At 37.4% G+C, this 16,305-nt stretch overlaps 2 protein-coding genes across 2 annotated transcripts in view; one reads left to right on the forward strand and one right to left on the reverse strand.

Moving 5' to 3' along the window:
• The window catches only part of LRWD1 (leucine rich repeats and WD repeat domain containing 1), a 37,562-nt gene extending 27,900 nt beyond the window's left edge, over positions 1-9,662 (forward strand). Inside the window, exons 9-16 of the mRNA XM_015826910.1 lie at positions 275-384; positions 4,072-4,279; positions 4,550-4,622; positions 4,707-4,850; positions 5,850-5,947; positions 6,885-7,043; positions 7,501-7,625; positions 9,220-9,662. Coding sequence (XP_015682396.1) covers positions 275-384; positions 4,072-4,279; positions 4,550-4,622; positions 4,707-4,850; positions 5,850-5,947; positions 6,885-7,043; positions 7,501-7,625; positions 9,220-9,360 — 1,058 coding nt within the window. The 3' untranslated portion in view covers positions 9,361-9,662. The remainder of the gene's footprint in view (positions 1-274; positions 385-4,071; positions 4,280-4,549; positions 4,623-4,706; positions 4,851-5,849; positions 5,948-6,884; positions 7,044-7,500; positions 7,626-9,219) is intronic.
• Positions 9,663-10,960: 1,298 nt separating this feature from the next.
• POLR2J (RNA polymerase II subunit J) lies at positions 10,961-16,058 on the reverse strand. The gene is made up of 4 exons (XM_015826909.1): positions 15,933-16,058; positions 13,368-13,457; positions 12,498-12,672; positions 10,961-11,176 (listed from the first exon to the last, which is right to left on the reverse strand). Exons 1-4 carry the CDS (start codon positions 15,983-15,985, stop codon positions 11,141-11,143), a joined length of 354 nt encoding a protein of 117 aa, XP_015682395.1. The 5' UTR covers positions 15,986-16,058; the 3' UTR covers positions 10,961-11,140.
• Between the last annotated feature and the right edge of the window lie 247 nt (positions 16,059-16,305).

Genomic DNA, 16,305 nt, shown 5'->3' on the forward strand with positions numbered 1-16,305 from the left:
ACACAGTCACTAAACAGGGCAGTCATTAAGCAAAGTCTACCTATATGAAGAAGAAACTGTGGTCTACTAACTTGAGTGTAGTAATCCTTGATTCACACTTACAAAAAGTATTATATAGATAATAGATATGGAATATACAGTACATTGTAAGTACAGTATTTAAATACTTGTTCCACTTCTATAGCAATTGAATGTCTAGTCCAGGGGTAGTCAAATGAAAACAGGAGACTTATGATGTCCACAGGATTACAGTCATTGTGCTTTTATCTTTCAGACCCTGTGGTGAGCTCCTCTAGGACAGCAGCTACCTGTGGCGGAGATTCTGTTTGTTTGGTTGACTGTGAAACAGGCATTGTTTTGAAAAAGTACAAAGTGACAGGGGAGGTAAAGGAAACGCAATTGCTCTTGACTTTCTGGTTTTATTTAGTGGGACATTGACATTAGTGCTGTGATGTCTCCTATTGCACCCCATGACTTAATACTGGTGCTGTGTCGAAGTCTGTTCTTCAAAATACCTGTATTCTAAAACTATAAATCTTTCCGTTACATTGAAATTTGTCAGGGGAAGTCATCATAAGAGTGGCAGGATTCTGCTAAATTATAATCAGAAAATTTAATTTGCTTTCAGGGTTATTAATGCTCACTCTTCTAAATGCCTTAAAATCATGAGAAAATACATTTTTTTCTTGTTTATCATTAAATCTTACATTAATTTTATTAAAATGTAATATACACTGCCATCTCATAATTTGCTTACCTTTTTAGATGTTTAGCTTTAGGTGAATGAATAATCAACATTGCAGCACATTGTGGCTCATATTAACCATAACTTTAGAATTGAAACCAAGCATCTCAATGATGTGTTCAACAATTCTGGTTTCTTGTGGTAGAAAAGCGTAGCTCTTGAGGTAGATAGAATTGGAGGTTTAGTGGTGGATTTTCTTCTCAAGCCTTACTCTCAGACCACAAGGATGAAGTTGACAGGAAAGAGCTCATTTCTTCTACGAGAATGAAGCCTATTAGGTTTTTGTTGTTGTTAGATATGCTCGGTATGAAATGAACATGCACTAAAATCAGTACAGTGAAAATAAAAGTGGCCTTTTTTATTTCTTTAAAAAGATTTTTAAGGCTATCCAACTCAACCTGTAATTTCAGATGTCATGTAGCAATAAACAATTTAAATATTCCTAATAACAAAACAATCAGAAATCAGCAAGACATAGAATCAGGCACACTAGCATGTACTATACTTTGTAGTACAAACTTATTTTACACCCAGTGGCAGCAAGAACAGCCCTTCAAGATTTCCTGATGGCTAACATGGTTGAAGCCTGTCAAATCTCATAAATCTCATTTTTAAAATTTATTTTATTTTATTATATTTAAATATCTGCCAATCCCACAAAATATGATTTTGAACAGTGACAGATTTATACAAAAGATAGCAGTTAAAACAAGAAAGAGAAAATTTTTTTTTACACCTCTGCTTAGTTTCTGCATCTTTTGTTGTTCGTCCATCGATTTTGATGAAGACCTTGACATCTTATGGCAGTGTTTCTCAACCTTGACAATTTTAAGGCATGTGGACTTCAACTTCCAGAATTCCACAGCCAGCATTGCTGGCTGTGGAATTCTGGGAGTTGAAGTCCACATGCCTTAAAATTGTCCAGGTTGAGAAACACTGTCTTATGGATTATGGGCCATCAGCGGTGTGTCTGTAGATGGCTGATGAGACCGATGTTAGCACGGAATGTTCTGCCACATACTGAACAGAGAAATGTGGACACTGTTGCTTCAGCATTTGCAGCTCTGGCTTTACGGAGTGCTCGCTTCTCTTGTGCCAAGATTGTCCTTCTGTGTTCATATGTCTGGCAACCCTGGTAAACCAGGGTACGCCATGTCGGTCGATCATGCGCCAAAGATTCCCAAGAGATGGTGTCGATATCCAGGGACTTGAGAGATGCTTTCAGCGTGTCTTTGTATCGCTTCTTTTGTCCCCCGTGCGATCGCTTTCCTTGAGACAGCTCACCATAGATGCGCTGGGCAGGCCACGTTGTAAGGATGCCAGACCATTGCATCCCTAAACAGCTCTTCTATGGTGAGCTGTCTAAACAGTTCTGCATCTAGTGCCACATTCAAATGGCAGATTTAGTAGGACTTGGAGTAACTATCAGTAGCAGCATAATATTTGCAAATGAGTGAATGAATGAATGAATGAATGATCACCAAAAAACAATGCATGTATGTCATCACAAACATACGACTTTTGTCCCAACTTTTGGCACAAATATATGTCACATATTTGCACTATGATGTTTTCACCTGTTTTGATATTCCCTCCTGGAGAAGCTCAGGGCTGAAAGATGATCCAGGAGCAACTTTAAAAAGCGAGTGCAAGTAAACTGTGATGCCTTCCCCTTACAAATTCAGTGCAGTTTTTAACAGGTTTGTATATAAGTTAGAATGTTTGGACTTACAGGGGGAAAAATAGCAAACTGAAGATAGCTCCACTAAAGGTGGACAATGGCGGAATAAAGAATTGGCAAGTAGACTGGCTCTTCATAATTCCTCTCTGGATAAGGAGAGGACTTGTAATCGGCCACAAGTGCTCCAGATAGTTGCTCCTTGGGAAAAGACTGCAAAATAGCAGTCTTTGGAGAGTTTAGAGCTCTAGGTGATGAGGGAATAACCATCTTGCTCAAATGATGGTTGATGGCTTTGAAAGGTTACTAAATTCACATACTTCATTTTCTAATCATTTTCAGAAATTTCTTGTTAACTGCTTCAACTGTTAGGAACCTTTTTTTGCATAGACGCGTCTGAAAACATTAGATAAGTTTCCTTCAATCCTTAGTGAAAGACATTTAAAATACAAGTTTAAGGATTTTTTTAAAAAAAATGTTTTTTAATAAACAGCAAAAGGTTGGTTAGAACTTTACTTTTGGTAAGTTACAAATGGAATAATAATAATAATAATAATAATAATAATAATAATAATAATAATAATTTAATTTATATACCGCCCTTCTCCCGCAGGACTCAGGGCGGTGCACAGCATATTAAAACAAGTACAGATACAAAATACAAAAAATTATAAACCCCTATAAAACCAAATTAAAAACCAAATATTAGAAGCTGTATTTCCTATTAAAATTATTCTTAAAATCATCCCTAAATAAAATCCTCCCTAGGTCAGGCCCGCTTGCTGGAAAAGCCATGTCTTGAGGGCGCGGCGGAAAGTAAGGAGATCCGGAATCGTCCGGATCTCGGGGGGTAGTTCGTTCCAGAATAAAGATACAGTTATAGAACTAATTAAAATATTTTAACATTGGGCATATTAAAGGATATGCTTGAACAATGGACTCAAGCATCTGCCTTTAGACCATGTTAGAAAGACATTGTTGAAGAAGCAAGTTCTCCATGACAAGACTGAGGCCAAGTTGAAAGTGGATTTCTACAAGAATGAAATGGAAAAAGATGCTGCAGTGCACATACACCTGATATCTTTATAATTAAAAGGAATATACATATAACAAACCAAGAGATACCTGGATATACAAGTCTGGATAATTTCCCTATATTGGATTTGCAAAAGAGGCTAGTTAAAGCTTTGAAGAATTTTGTGGGATGGGACAAAGTAAAAAGGAAAAGAAATCAAGTTCTAGGACATTATTTAAGGGGATTAAAGATCAACATTATACCAGGACTGAAATGGCTATAAAGAGATAAGATGTAGGAAAAAGAAATTATTTATTGCACAGTATTTTAAGAGAAGATAATGTACTAAAATTGTTTATATGTGTTATGAAGGGAGAAATCATTTATTTGTATATTTCTTTTCCTTTAGTACATTCTTAGTTTGCTTTCTTTTTTTTATTTTTTTATTTTTCCGGCACTTCTATTTTTTCTTTTTCTTTTCGGTTTAGTTTTTTTAATCATTGTAAAGGCAATTTTTCACAAACTATAATTAAAAGGATTGTTTGGTGCCCTTGATTGTTTTTATCCAAGTCCACCCAAACTTCTAGTCATGCATGGCTTCTTGTTCACCCGATACCTTGCCTTTTTCACCAGGAGTTTTACACTGTCACATGGACAACTCTGACAATGGTAACAAGTGATGGGAGAAAGAAAAAACACAATGTTTTGGCGGCGGCTGGGAGAAGAGGAATCGTAAAGCTAATTCATGTGACTGCTGATTATTGTTATGGAGAAATCAAGGCTCACAAGAAACCCATTGCTACTGCTTGCTTTAGTCCAACCTGTGAAACGCACCTTTTCAGTAAGACCCTTTTATCCTCTCCAATTCCATCTGTTCTGAGTCAAGGAAAGAGCAGGCTGCCTTGTTTGGTCTGTGAGTACAAAGATAACAAGCTAAATCTCATGTTATCTTTGGAACTAGCTGCAATATTTTGGTGTTCTGAGTTTGAAGGAGATGGGTCTTATTTTCCTAATTTGTTACGAAGACAAGTTTTTCTAATTTGTTATTTGGAAGCCTATATTTTTATTTCATTACATCTCTTCTTCTTGTCTGTTCTCTATTTCCCAACAGCTGCGTCCTATGACAAAAAAATATGTGCATGGGATATTGGGATTCCAGATTGTGATTATAATTTCAAAGAAAGGTAAATGATACAGGATTCCAACTTTCACATCTGCAAAGGGATGTTTGCATTAATAGAAGAACTGAAACGTGTTTCATTTGTCAGGCAGCTGATGGTACTGGAGACCATTTCCACACCTTTACGTATTGCCCTAGTGCCCTCTTGCCCAGATCGGTTCTTGGTGGCTGGTTGCGAACAAGGCTGCTTTGCCTGGGATATTAGACTTGATGATAAGCCACAGAAAAACAGGCGAGTAGATGGTGTCTTCCTGGGAAAAATTTATTCTGTGGGCTGCTAAAAGTTGATACCAATTTTATCGCATGTAATCAGCTCATGCCTCATATTGGAAAGATAAATTACAAATAGTCCATGAATTACAACTGTAATCAAACCTGACAATTGTAGTAACAAATTGACAGTCATAAAGCTTGTTATCATATGACCAAACCTGATCTCATGACCTTTTCTGTGACAGTTGTTAAGCAAACGTGGCAGCCATAAAGTGGACCCATTGTTCGCTATGGAGCATTCCAGTGTTTAGTGGTTGTAATTCAGGTAATTCATCAAAAGAAAAGTACACCTCCTTTTTGCCCATTCTATGTAAACAATTGGCAATTGTTTTGATAAGGGATCTCTTTGATATCAAACTGCCCTTTACAGGATGTTTTAGCTGAGCAAAATATTTTTAAAAAGGCAAAAATAAAAAAGAGAACTTAAAAATGAAATTGAATTTTAAAATTGGAGTTGGAAAAAATAAATAACATTTTTTTTCAGAGAACTCTAAAAACTTCATTATTTTGTTACTTCTGCAACCCGTCTGTGGCTTGGGGTCTGAATGGAAAACAAGTTACAATATAATTCTGACTTGTAGTTAGTTATGCCAAATTTAATGATTTCTAAATTCTCCTTACATGCAAAAACGATTGTCCAGAAATGCTAATGTCACATGAATGTTTCCAGTTTTCTACTGTTTTTCTATCAATGGTTCTTCAAGTCTTTTTCTTCATTTAAATTAATGGTTTATCTAATTAGAGATTCATGGATTGATCGAGTGTTCAACCACTGAACTGTGGTCCCAGTTCTGTCAAGATTTACAGTGCAAACAACTACAGCCTATTTTGAAGATGTCCACCTGTTATAAAGGATTAAAACCAATATCTTTAATATTAGAGCATTTGATTACTATAGGTTAAAATTACAATAATTGCTCAATAGATTGGTTCTTTATTTTATTCTCTAACATTTCAGAGCTTTTGAAGTTGAATTTCAGTTTCCAGATGATGAAGGGAATGACACGTCTTCTCACCGGGTGGATGGCCTAGCCTTTCTGAATGAAGACATTGTGGGTAAGAAATAAGCATTATGATATGTCTAAGTAAATTAGGGAAATTTATTAGAGCATCCTTTCTTTTTTTTTGCATGATTAATTTATACAAAGAGCTGGTCCCAGGCAAAACAGTAACACATATTTTCAAAATATCTTTTGGCTTAACATGCACATTTAGAAAACCGGTTGGAAGAGGATGAAATGGAAAAACTAAGAGATTAGTATTCCCTCTGAGCTGCTGACCTTGAGTGTAAAGTCAGAATGCTGACTCCCGCATCTACATTTACAAAGATAACCAATAGAGAAGGGAAATATTACAATTTTCAGTCTGTTTTTATAAAGAGAATAAGGATGCTTTGTCTAAACAAGGCTTGCATGGGGTTTTTTCCAGGGTGTTTCATGCTTAGTCCAAACATAGAAAATTCTAAAGTCCTTACTATCCATTAGAACTCTTCTATCTTGGTATGTTTTAATTTAGAATAATAAATGATACATGACAGGAACCTATTATTTTATGCCATACACCAGGGTTCCCCAACCGTGGGAATTTCTAGGAGTGTGGACTTCAACTCCCAGAATTGTCATCAGTAGTCATGGAATTCTGGAAGTTGACGTCCACACTCCTGGAAATTCCCAAAGTTGGAAAACACTGCTATATGCACATTGAATCAAATCCACTGAATTAAATTAATTGATGTCAGAGGTATTTTACAGGATGTGTTGTAAGCTATAAGCGTATGGGTATAGCTGTATTATTAGGGGCTTTATTCTAAGTTCACACCATAATTGCCAGAAAATAAATGTTGTGATGCCATTGATTGATACCACACATTTCACTGAGCCTTCCGTGATAATTGCCTTAATGGCAATTGCCTTAAACAGTAGGAAGTAATGCTGATCTAGCAGCAGACCCATTGTTTAGCAAGGGTACTAGTTTTTTTCTTTTTCCTCTTCAGTTACCAAGAGTTCAAAGAGAGCATCTATAAACCTCTGGAGCTGGAGTCGCTCTTTCAAACAAGGCAAAGGTGGGCGGAGGACAGTGCAGGCTGTCATTCTGGCTGAACTGGAATGGTCTTCAACAGATCTTCCTTACCTCACCCTCAGCACATGCCCAAGTAAGTGCTGGTATCATGTCTGAATAGCCATGGATATAGTTCCATTCAAGTCTCTGGCACAAACATGTCCTCTGCCACCATTTTAGTCTATCATAGCTGCTATTGCTTCGTCCCTTCAGATAAGCTTGAACAGTCGGGCTGGCGATTTGGGAATGCTGTTAAGTAGTAACAGATGGTCATCAGTGTGCTGTATTTTATGAAATGCTGCAGTTCCAGATTAATACAGGCTTACCTTTGGGAAGTAGATTTTGTTAGTTCCCTGGTTTCAATCCCCAACGTGTCAGGACCTCAGACAAGCATTGGGGGAGAGGTGGAGGAAGGGTATAGTTGGTAGGTGGGGTAGATGCTGGTAAGTGAACTGAGAAGGAACTCCCAGCAATATGAGTTTCAGATAGGGAATTCAAGCCTGCCCTAGAAGCATTTGAACAATTTGGTGATACTTGTTTCACTTTTGCAGCAGAAGAATATGTGTTCTGTGGTGATGAGAAAGGAAGCATCTGGATGTATGACCTCAGCAACCATTTGTCAGCTCTTTGTGCCACCAAGGAAGATTGTCCAACCGAGCGAATAGGGCCTTCCCAGGTATTGAAGGATGTAGAGTCTAGGTCACATCAAACACAACCTGGCATCGATTTACAATGTGCACTAAAATAATATTGCATTATTTAAACTGGTACTAATCATGATCTCCATGTCTCAGTAGGCTTTATCTCCTTAGCCACCAGTCCTAACATTCAGGCTTCATCAGCTGCTGATCCTGCCACCCCAAAGCAGCAACATTTATCTACAGTACAGTGTGATATACTTCATTTAGCTGAAAGAATGATGATCCTCTAAACATAAAAAATCCCCCCCCTCTGAAAGAAAATTAAACTCATTCCCTGTACAGCTTTTCCCAATGAATTAGAGGGTATAGGAGAAGAAAAGGCAGGTGGAGGTGGAGTCAAGAGAGGTCTCAGCCTAGAATCATTATGTCTATAAACATTCCAAATCCAACCCCCCTCCTTGAATTCTGTTGACTCATAACTAGCACCAATTTAGCGCTGACCATCAATTGAGTAGATTCTTATACATAGGCATGTGCAATACATCTTAACTGGAACTTAATATATGGTCCTGATTCTTTGCACCTGACAGAGGGATGGGTATGAGAAGATCTCAGCACAGGGATGTATTTCAGGTTAAATCAAGAACAGTGTTTGTCAACCTTATTAGTTTTAAGATGTGTGGACTTCCAACTCCCTGAATCCCCCAGCCAACGTGCGGAGATTGACAAACCTTTATGTGTCCATACATATAAAATTGACAAACCTTTATGTGTCCATACATATTAATATAGAGAAAACTCTTAGCTTTTGAGAAATATCCATTGCAATTTTAAAGAAAATGTGTAAAAGGCAAGGATAAAAGGTCCAAAAAGATAACCTTCAGAATTACAAATCAGAAGGCTGAGACTCGGAACTAAGTAGCAGAACAAGAGTCACATACTGTAACTGATTTGCCAAATATAAATATTCTTACAATGGTTAACACTTCAGATCCCTTAAGGCTTGCTTAATCCATTCTAGCCGGGAAAGGAGATTCTGTTTCTTACTCCATCAGAAATACAATTGGCAAACATGGAGGAAAGCATCTTATCTCTTCAGTTTAGGACACTCTCTGCCCCAGGGAACCTATATGAAAACAGAAATCCTTATTCTACCAGATCTGTAGCATTACTGAGCTTTGTATTCTCTTGATTCCTTCATTGGCCTTTTAAGTATTATGATCTGGTGTTATATTTTATTATTTAGCTTTACATTAATTTTCCTTCAGAGTTTTGTACAGAGGACTTGAATATTTCCTGCATATTACAGTAATTGACTTGGCTTGCTTTTGTGTGAATCTTTCTGTAGCTAAAATTGCATTAATCCATCAAATGGCATATTCCGGCTCAGAGAAACTTCCCAAAAACAAAAGGAGAAAGAAATTTTTGAGAACCATCCAAGTGGGCAAGATTTTTTTAAAGGCTTATTTAAACTGGATTAACACTACAGCCCTCTGTAAGCAGTTTACAGATAGAGAATATGTTTAAAAATTGCATAGCTGATGTCCTGAACTTTTTGTAGTGCAATAAAATAACTTTGTGAATTTCATTGAGTTTCTGGATAAATCCACTCTCTTTTTCCCCACATAGATTCTAAAGTGGCCGGAATTGAAGGCAAATGGCGAGTTGCTGACAGATGTCTTGGTGAATAACGTGGTCACAGATCCCACTTTCACATATCTAGTCGCGCTGACAGATGTCAACATTGCCGCAATATGGAAGAAAGTCTAGCCGTGTTGGCAACCCAGGAGCAACCCCATTTTTTCAACCCCATTTCAGTAGTGCAGTATTTGTGACTGTTCTGAGAATAATCGGGTGGGAATAGGGATAGGGACGGGCATTGATGGGATGAAATTCATATATATAGATATATATATAGATATATCTCAACGCAAGAAAATCAACCAAAGGTATTGGCTGGAACTATATGATGTTGCCAATGCCGACATCTCTTAACTGTGACTTTGCTTTATTGGTGTCTTAAGTGTATTTGTTTTATAGGACAGTATTTAATAAAACTTGATACAACATAATTGAAGCACTTTTTTAAAAATACGTTAAATATATTTACTTAAGCCCCTATCTTGAAGGATCTTGGGGAAAGCTACCTATCCAAGTTTGCACTGTGCGGGCAAGACTGTTGAACTCAGTGAAAAGAAATACTCCTGATTTAATTGTAAAGTAGCATGGACTGGTATGTACAAGGATAATTTCATTCTGGCAAGTACCATAAAGAAAGATTCCGCTTAGCTCAAACTGCAAAAAGGGATAAACATGAGAACCTTGAGTAAAACTATTATTTCATAAGGTGAGGACATAAGTAAAATTTTAAATTCATAATTAATTCTTCATAATCTGACTCTTGGCGTAATTAACTTTGCCTACTTGGCCTACTCTTAGGGAATAATAGCTGTTCTGCAATGCATTCCCTACTCCTTCCTGATATATACAGTTGCCTCTGGGGACAACCTGAGGCTCAGAAAATATGTGCTTGGGAAAGCATATTGAGTCAACTTAGAGTGGCTACCAAGAAAGGAGGCTAAACCACCAACATTTTTTAAAAAAAGTGATGGAATATTTTGTCATCCTGCCCTCATTTGCAGAACATAATCAGTACTACTATCTAAACTGGAGAAGGGCACCTTATTTTCAATGTAGCTGTTTAATTTGGATGACTGGGTGATTTTTCTTGTGGGGAAGGGTTCTGAGTAGATACATTTCCCCTCAGCAATCACCATTTTCTTGTAAGTTTTGCTTTCCTTCAACAGAAAGGAAAGTGGTAAGTGCAAGAATTAAATATACATAAACTTGAGCCAGCAATAGAAGGAAAAAAATCCTAAGCCTCGTTCAGTTCAGAGCTGCATAAAGAGCGAATCTCTGGTGCTGCATGTAGTATAGAATGCTACATTTTAAAAGATGTTCAGCAAACTAGAGTACATGATGGAGGCAATTAGAATACTTGCCTTTCTCCAACCACTCAAAGCAATATAGGATTTAATTCAAGAGAGTTATTCTCTGCCAGTACTGAAACTGAAAACTACCCCATTCTTTAGTTAAAACTTCAGTAGGATATTGTACATAGACATACAGTTTGCCTGCATAATTTTTAAAAAGTAGTATCTTAGCAGAAAGGCAAGGAAGAATTATATCATGGCACATTTTGAGAAAGCAGAGTAAAAACAACTATGCATCCAAAAGAAAATCAAGAGGTATTTCTAACTGAAATGGAAAGCACGCTGTATATTAATGTCAGTTTTAAGTTAGAGGAGGGAATTTCAACAACTATTTTATCATGTTTTTGCTGAAGGTATGAATCACTTCTAAAGAGAGCAACAATTAAAAGTATACTTTATTAACCATCACATAAGCCAACTTGAACTTTCATGTAAAAGACCTATATTGAAATTTCTTAGAGGTTATGAAGTAGCAAAGTGATCATAAATACATTTCTTGTAGACTACTACACTGAAAAATGGATTTTATTTACAAATATATTTGATAAACGTAACTACTATTCAATTCCTTCTTGTTTGTCTTTGATGGCAACCTAAGAGAAAAACAAACACATGGTAACTGAAAAGTAAAAATAAATAAATAAAAATCTTGACAATTTCATTTGAGGTCTGATTATAAAAGTAATAAAGTAAGTTTCTCTTGTTGCAGAAAGGAGCAGCCATTATCCCAAGTCTATCTGAACATCAAAACAGATGAGCTAAACCTAACCAGACCAAATGCACTTATTTATTTATATCCCACCTTTATTATTTTTTTTACAAATAACTCAAAGCCATTTAATTATCCACCATCGTTAACGGCACGTTGGTGAAATTATCAAAGAAGCTACAACATTTTCTTATACTTGTGATTTTTCTCATTCTTGGCAGAAAACCAAGCCCCTGAAAAGTCAACAAAGCTGCTTAAAATGCCATCTTTCTTTCTCTGTACCTAATTATTCAATGGGAAGCCCCATTGCTACTAGGAACACAATTTGATGGAAATGTCACAAAGGATATTTTCTCTGCCACAGAAGATCCACGCATTGATTTTTGATGATGTTTGACAACTATGCGACTTTATTGCCCAGAACTCACATATCAGAGGTGGGAATAGATAATGGATCTTGGAGCCTACTCAGATCAAAAAGTATTAACAGGCAATTTTCTTGCTTTCTTATTCTCTAACAACTACATACTTAAATCTCTTATGAGTGATAATTCCCAGATTCTGCCTCCCCAGGAGGCTTAACCTGCCTCAATCTAAAGTTTCAATTTTCAGCATCAAAATCCATCTTGCTATAAGGCAGACATGTCAAACACTAGGCCCGGGGGCCGGATGTGGCCCGCAAAGTGGTTTCATGTGGTCCGCGAAGCCATCCTGGAAACAGTGAGGGAACAGCCCCCGCTGCCTTGGCCCGGGCCAGCTGGGAGCCAATGTACAATTTTGTGGTGGCCATCTTGGCACTTTCCCCGGTCCCACCCCCTTCTGCCAGAGACCCTCAGATCTGTCCCACTCCTGCCCAGGCCCCCATAGGCACCCTTGATACGAATGATGTAGAACTGGCCACGCCCACCCAGTACGCCACACCCACTCCATCCACACCCACCCAGTAGGCTGCACCCACTCTGGCCACACCCACCCGCCCCTCCCAGGGCAACCACAATGCTGATGCAGCCCTCAGTGAAATTGAGTTTGACACCCCTGCTATAAGGGAAGCTGCATAATTAAAGCACCCAATGAAACTTAAGTATTTAACAGAGCTGAAATATCTCACCTAATTCACAGACATAGCTTTAGGTTTTATCATTCTGCCTTTGGCAAGCAGCCCTTTGCCCCCAAAATCATACGATTGTTAGGATCTGCTGACTTACCCGGAATCTCTCCTCAAGAAGAGAAAGCTCACTGATGAGATCTGTGATTGCATTGGTAAAAGCTTCTTGGGGGCTGTAATCGGGGGTTGTCTGAACACGAATGATTATTTTATGTTCAAGGGGATGGGGGACTTTGTATCCTGCAAATAACACTTGAGGATCTTTCAACAACTGCCTGGGGAAAAACAAACAAAATTTTATTGTTAAAATTATAACTCTGAAGCTGGATGACTAAGGGCCAATCAATCTAGTGGTTCATTTCCAAGACAGCTGTTGGAACTATACAATAAGAATGCAAAGAGAATATGTTTCTTGTTGCTCATTTTTAACAACTAGAAAAAAAAAGTTTCTGTTTTGGTAACTATGACCAATGGCAATTCTCTTTTCTACATATTATATACACTGTGTGTATGTTTGCACTGAGCACTGACTCTCTTGTAGCCAAAATAGCTCCACCCATTCATTAGGAAAAGAACCTACCAGTACTGAAAGACCCCAATAATTTACAAGGTTCTTCAAAATTTCAGGGGGGGGGGGAAATCCATTAGAAAAGAGAAACAAAACCAACCAATAAGGTTATATTCAGAGCGATGATTAAACACGGAAAGTTTTAGCATATTGTGGAACAGAGAATTCAGAAAAGGAAATTAAGCTAAGGGGAAGTTTAAATATATATGTCCTTCACTGTGTTGTAGATTTAAATTACACCACCTCTCCACATGGTCTGTATACGTTCTGGAGTTTTACAAGTAGATTTGGTAGGGATACTGAAAACTTCATTATTATTTCTGCGTTTTCTTGGCAGTTGACCAATTTAATTGCATTCTTAAATCAACTCATTTTGTAAGAACAAGAATCATTGCTACTCACGACTTAATTATATTCCCAAGAGTGTGATCTTCTTTGTTGATTGTAAACAGGCAAGCATTTGGCACTTTTGTGTCCTTATTTATTGTAATCCTTCAATGAGAAAGACCAGGAGAAAAAAAGAGAGGTGTGGATCATATTAACACCAGCTTGTGCAGTCTTCTTATAATCATGCAACAATGTTACAACTGTTTTATGTAAACCTAGATTATGTTAATCCAGCCTAACTAATCCATGAAATAGTTCATGCTAACAGTTCACAACTTTCAAGGATTCTGATAGGAACTTTTGAAAACCTGCATAATAGTCACAAACACGGTCCTTTTCAATGGAAAACCTAATTCTAACCCTCTCTTTACTATAAATACATAAAGCTACCTTGACACAAAGTTTAAGATGTTTTACAAGGCCATTTCAGAATGGAAGCAGCATTTACAGCTGTCAAAAATCTTTTAATCATTAGATACATATTTATTTTTCAATTTTTTCAATCACTGCCATTTTTTAGGACAGGGTCCATGCATTCCTTCTTCCAATTTTCTCTGCAACCTTGCTTGTGTGATAGACTGGACTAAGAAAGAGGAACTGGCTCCCAGCAAACCTCCATGGATCAGTGGGGATTAGAATCTGGGTCTCCAATATTTTAATCACTATATTATAATGGCTCTTTTTAAAATAAAGATAACAGAGAAAATAATAGACACCATGCTTGAATGTAAAGATGTAAGTTTGTTTATAATATTTCTACCCCAATTTCCTACTAGAAAGTATTCTAATTAACTAAAAGCTATGATCTTTAGTGCATGGGAAATTGCCTTAGAGAAAGTCAATCCACATGTTTACCTGGTGAGAAACAAAATCCAGCAAGTCCTAAAACCTGGTGAAAATCAATCAGCACACATCAAGCTATAATGCACAAATTATAAACCAAAACACACACAACAGATACCTTTACAAAATTTGAATACTCCTGCCAAATATAGAACAAAAGGAAGAAATGAGAAAAATATCACAACATCAAGAAGCTGAGGGCCATACAACAACTATAAGTTGTGTTTTGTACTGTATTTTCTTTTGCTTTTTATATTTGATCATAACCTTATAATGTAGAATGGAATGCAGAAGTTTTCTGTCTTGAAAACCAAATTTCTAACATTTTAACTGCAAGATAAGAACTTTCTCAGGCAGAGATAACAAAGGGATATTCACTTTATGTACTATTTGAACTGACTGCAACTGTATCCCTTTACAACAGACTCAAAGAGACTGTGACATCTTTTCCCATGCTTTTTATTTTTTCTACTTTTAAAAAAATGCTCATTCGAATCATCATGGCTTAATATTATGGGATATTTAGCAAACTGTCCCATCTTTCTGATGCAATTGGATAGAATGATTTCTTCCATCCAACTTTTCTTTTGTATTTCTTTCTGCTGTACTAAGTATAAAATGCATTCCAAGGATTTGCCCCAGGTTCCTCTTGCTTTCTCTTATTTCACAGAGATCCCCCCCCCCCGTCAAAGTTCTCTAATAAATTGTATTAAATGATTTTCCAACTCAGTTGCTTAATATGTGCGGAGGCAGAAACTAGAGCTCATTTAGTTAATGAATAAAAAAAAGGAATGAAATAAATATGGATTAATAATTACACATGCAAATCTCCAAGAGGCAGTATGCCCGTGAATAGGTTGGTGAGCTCTTAGGATTTGCATATGTGTTTTCAAAGCCCAGTATGTTTAGTCAGTTGGCAGCATATGCAGATTAACTGGCAACCCCAAAATATCTTGTGTCTAAATCCTAATCGGGTCCAACCCCATTTATTTTTTTGTGAGCAGTTTAGCTTATCTGCTCACAAAAAATTAAATGGGGTTGGATCCGATTAGGATTTGGACACGAGATATTTTAGGGTTGCCGGTTAATCTGAAAGTGAAAGGAAATAAACATTCAGGAAGTATTCAATGGCAAAATATCTGTATTGTTTGAAGATGCACTCATGAAGTCAACAAGAGATGAGATCAACTTGAGATCTTTTTCCAAAATCTAGCATGACCGTCCCCAAGGTGCTTTTTCATCTAGCATGAGCATATTTCACAGGCGTTGATTTTTCAAGATCTTGATGGATTTAACTTAGAAATGTCAAAAAAATAAAGCTGAGGGCTTCTTCTGGCAAAAAACTCGCCCTCTAGGGCTAGCCCAGGGGTAGGCAACCTTGGCTCTTTTATGACTCGTGGACTTCAACTCCCAGAATTCCTGAGCCAGCATAGCTGGCTCAGGAATTCTGGGAGTTGAAGTCCACGAGTCATAAAAGAGCCAAGGTTGCCTACCCCTGGGCTAGACAGTTGATGCGAGCCGCCTCCAAGTTCTTTAAATAAACGAGGAAAATCTTTCTTTCAGGAGTTCAAGGCATCACGAACAGCCCTCCTGCTCCATCTGCTTTTCCCCATCCCCAAACCCTCCCATGCAGGGGTTGGAGACACAGGGACCAGCACAGTCCTTCCCCCGCTCTCCTTAACCAGGAGGGTCGATTTTGGCTGCCTCCCCTCCGTCCCTTTTCCCTCTCCCACTGACTTTTTCTCCCCTTCGAAGAGTAAAAAGGACTCGAAGGCCGGAGGGGCGTTCATCCTCCCCACTTGCTTCTCGCAGACGCTTCTTCAGCAAAGCGGCCGCTTGCGTGAGAAATATATTTCCGGTGTCAAAATTATTACTACTCTTTCCGGGTTCAGATCCTTTCNAATAATAATAATAATAATAATAATAATAATAATAATAATAATAATAATAATAATAATAATAATAATAATAATAATAATAATAATAATAATAATAATAATAATAAAGTTGGAAGGGACCTTGGAGGTCATCTGGTCCAACCCCCTGCTCAGGCAGGAAACCCTATACCATTTCAGACAAATGGCTGTCCAGTCTCTTCTTCAAAACTTCC

This window comes from Protobothrops mucrosquamatus, unplaced genomic scaffold, assembly GCF_001527695.2.
Source record: "Protobothrops mucrosquamatus isolate PMUCROS unplaced genomic scaffold, P.Mucros_1.0 scaffold3375, whole genome shotgun sequence".
Classification (NCBI taxonomy): Eukaryota; Metazoa; Chordata; class Lepidosauria; order Squamata; family Viperidae; genus Protobothrops; species Protobothrops mucrosquamatus.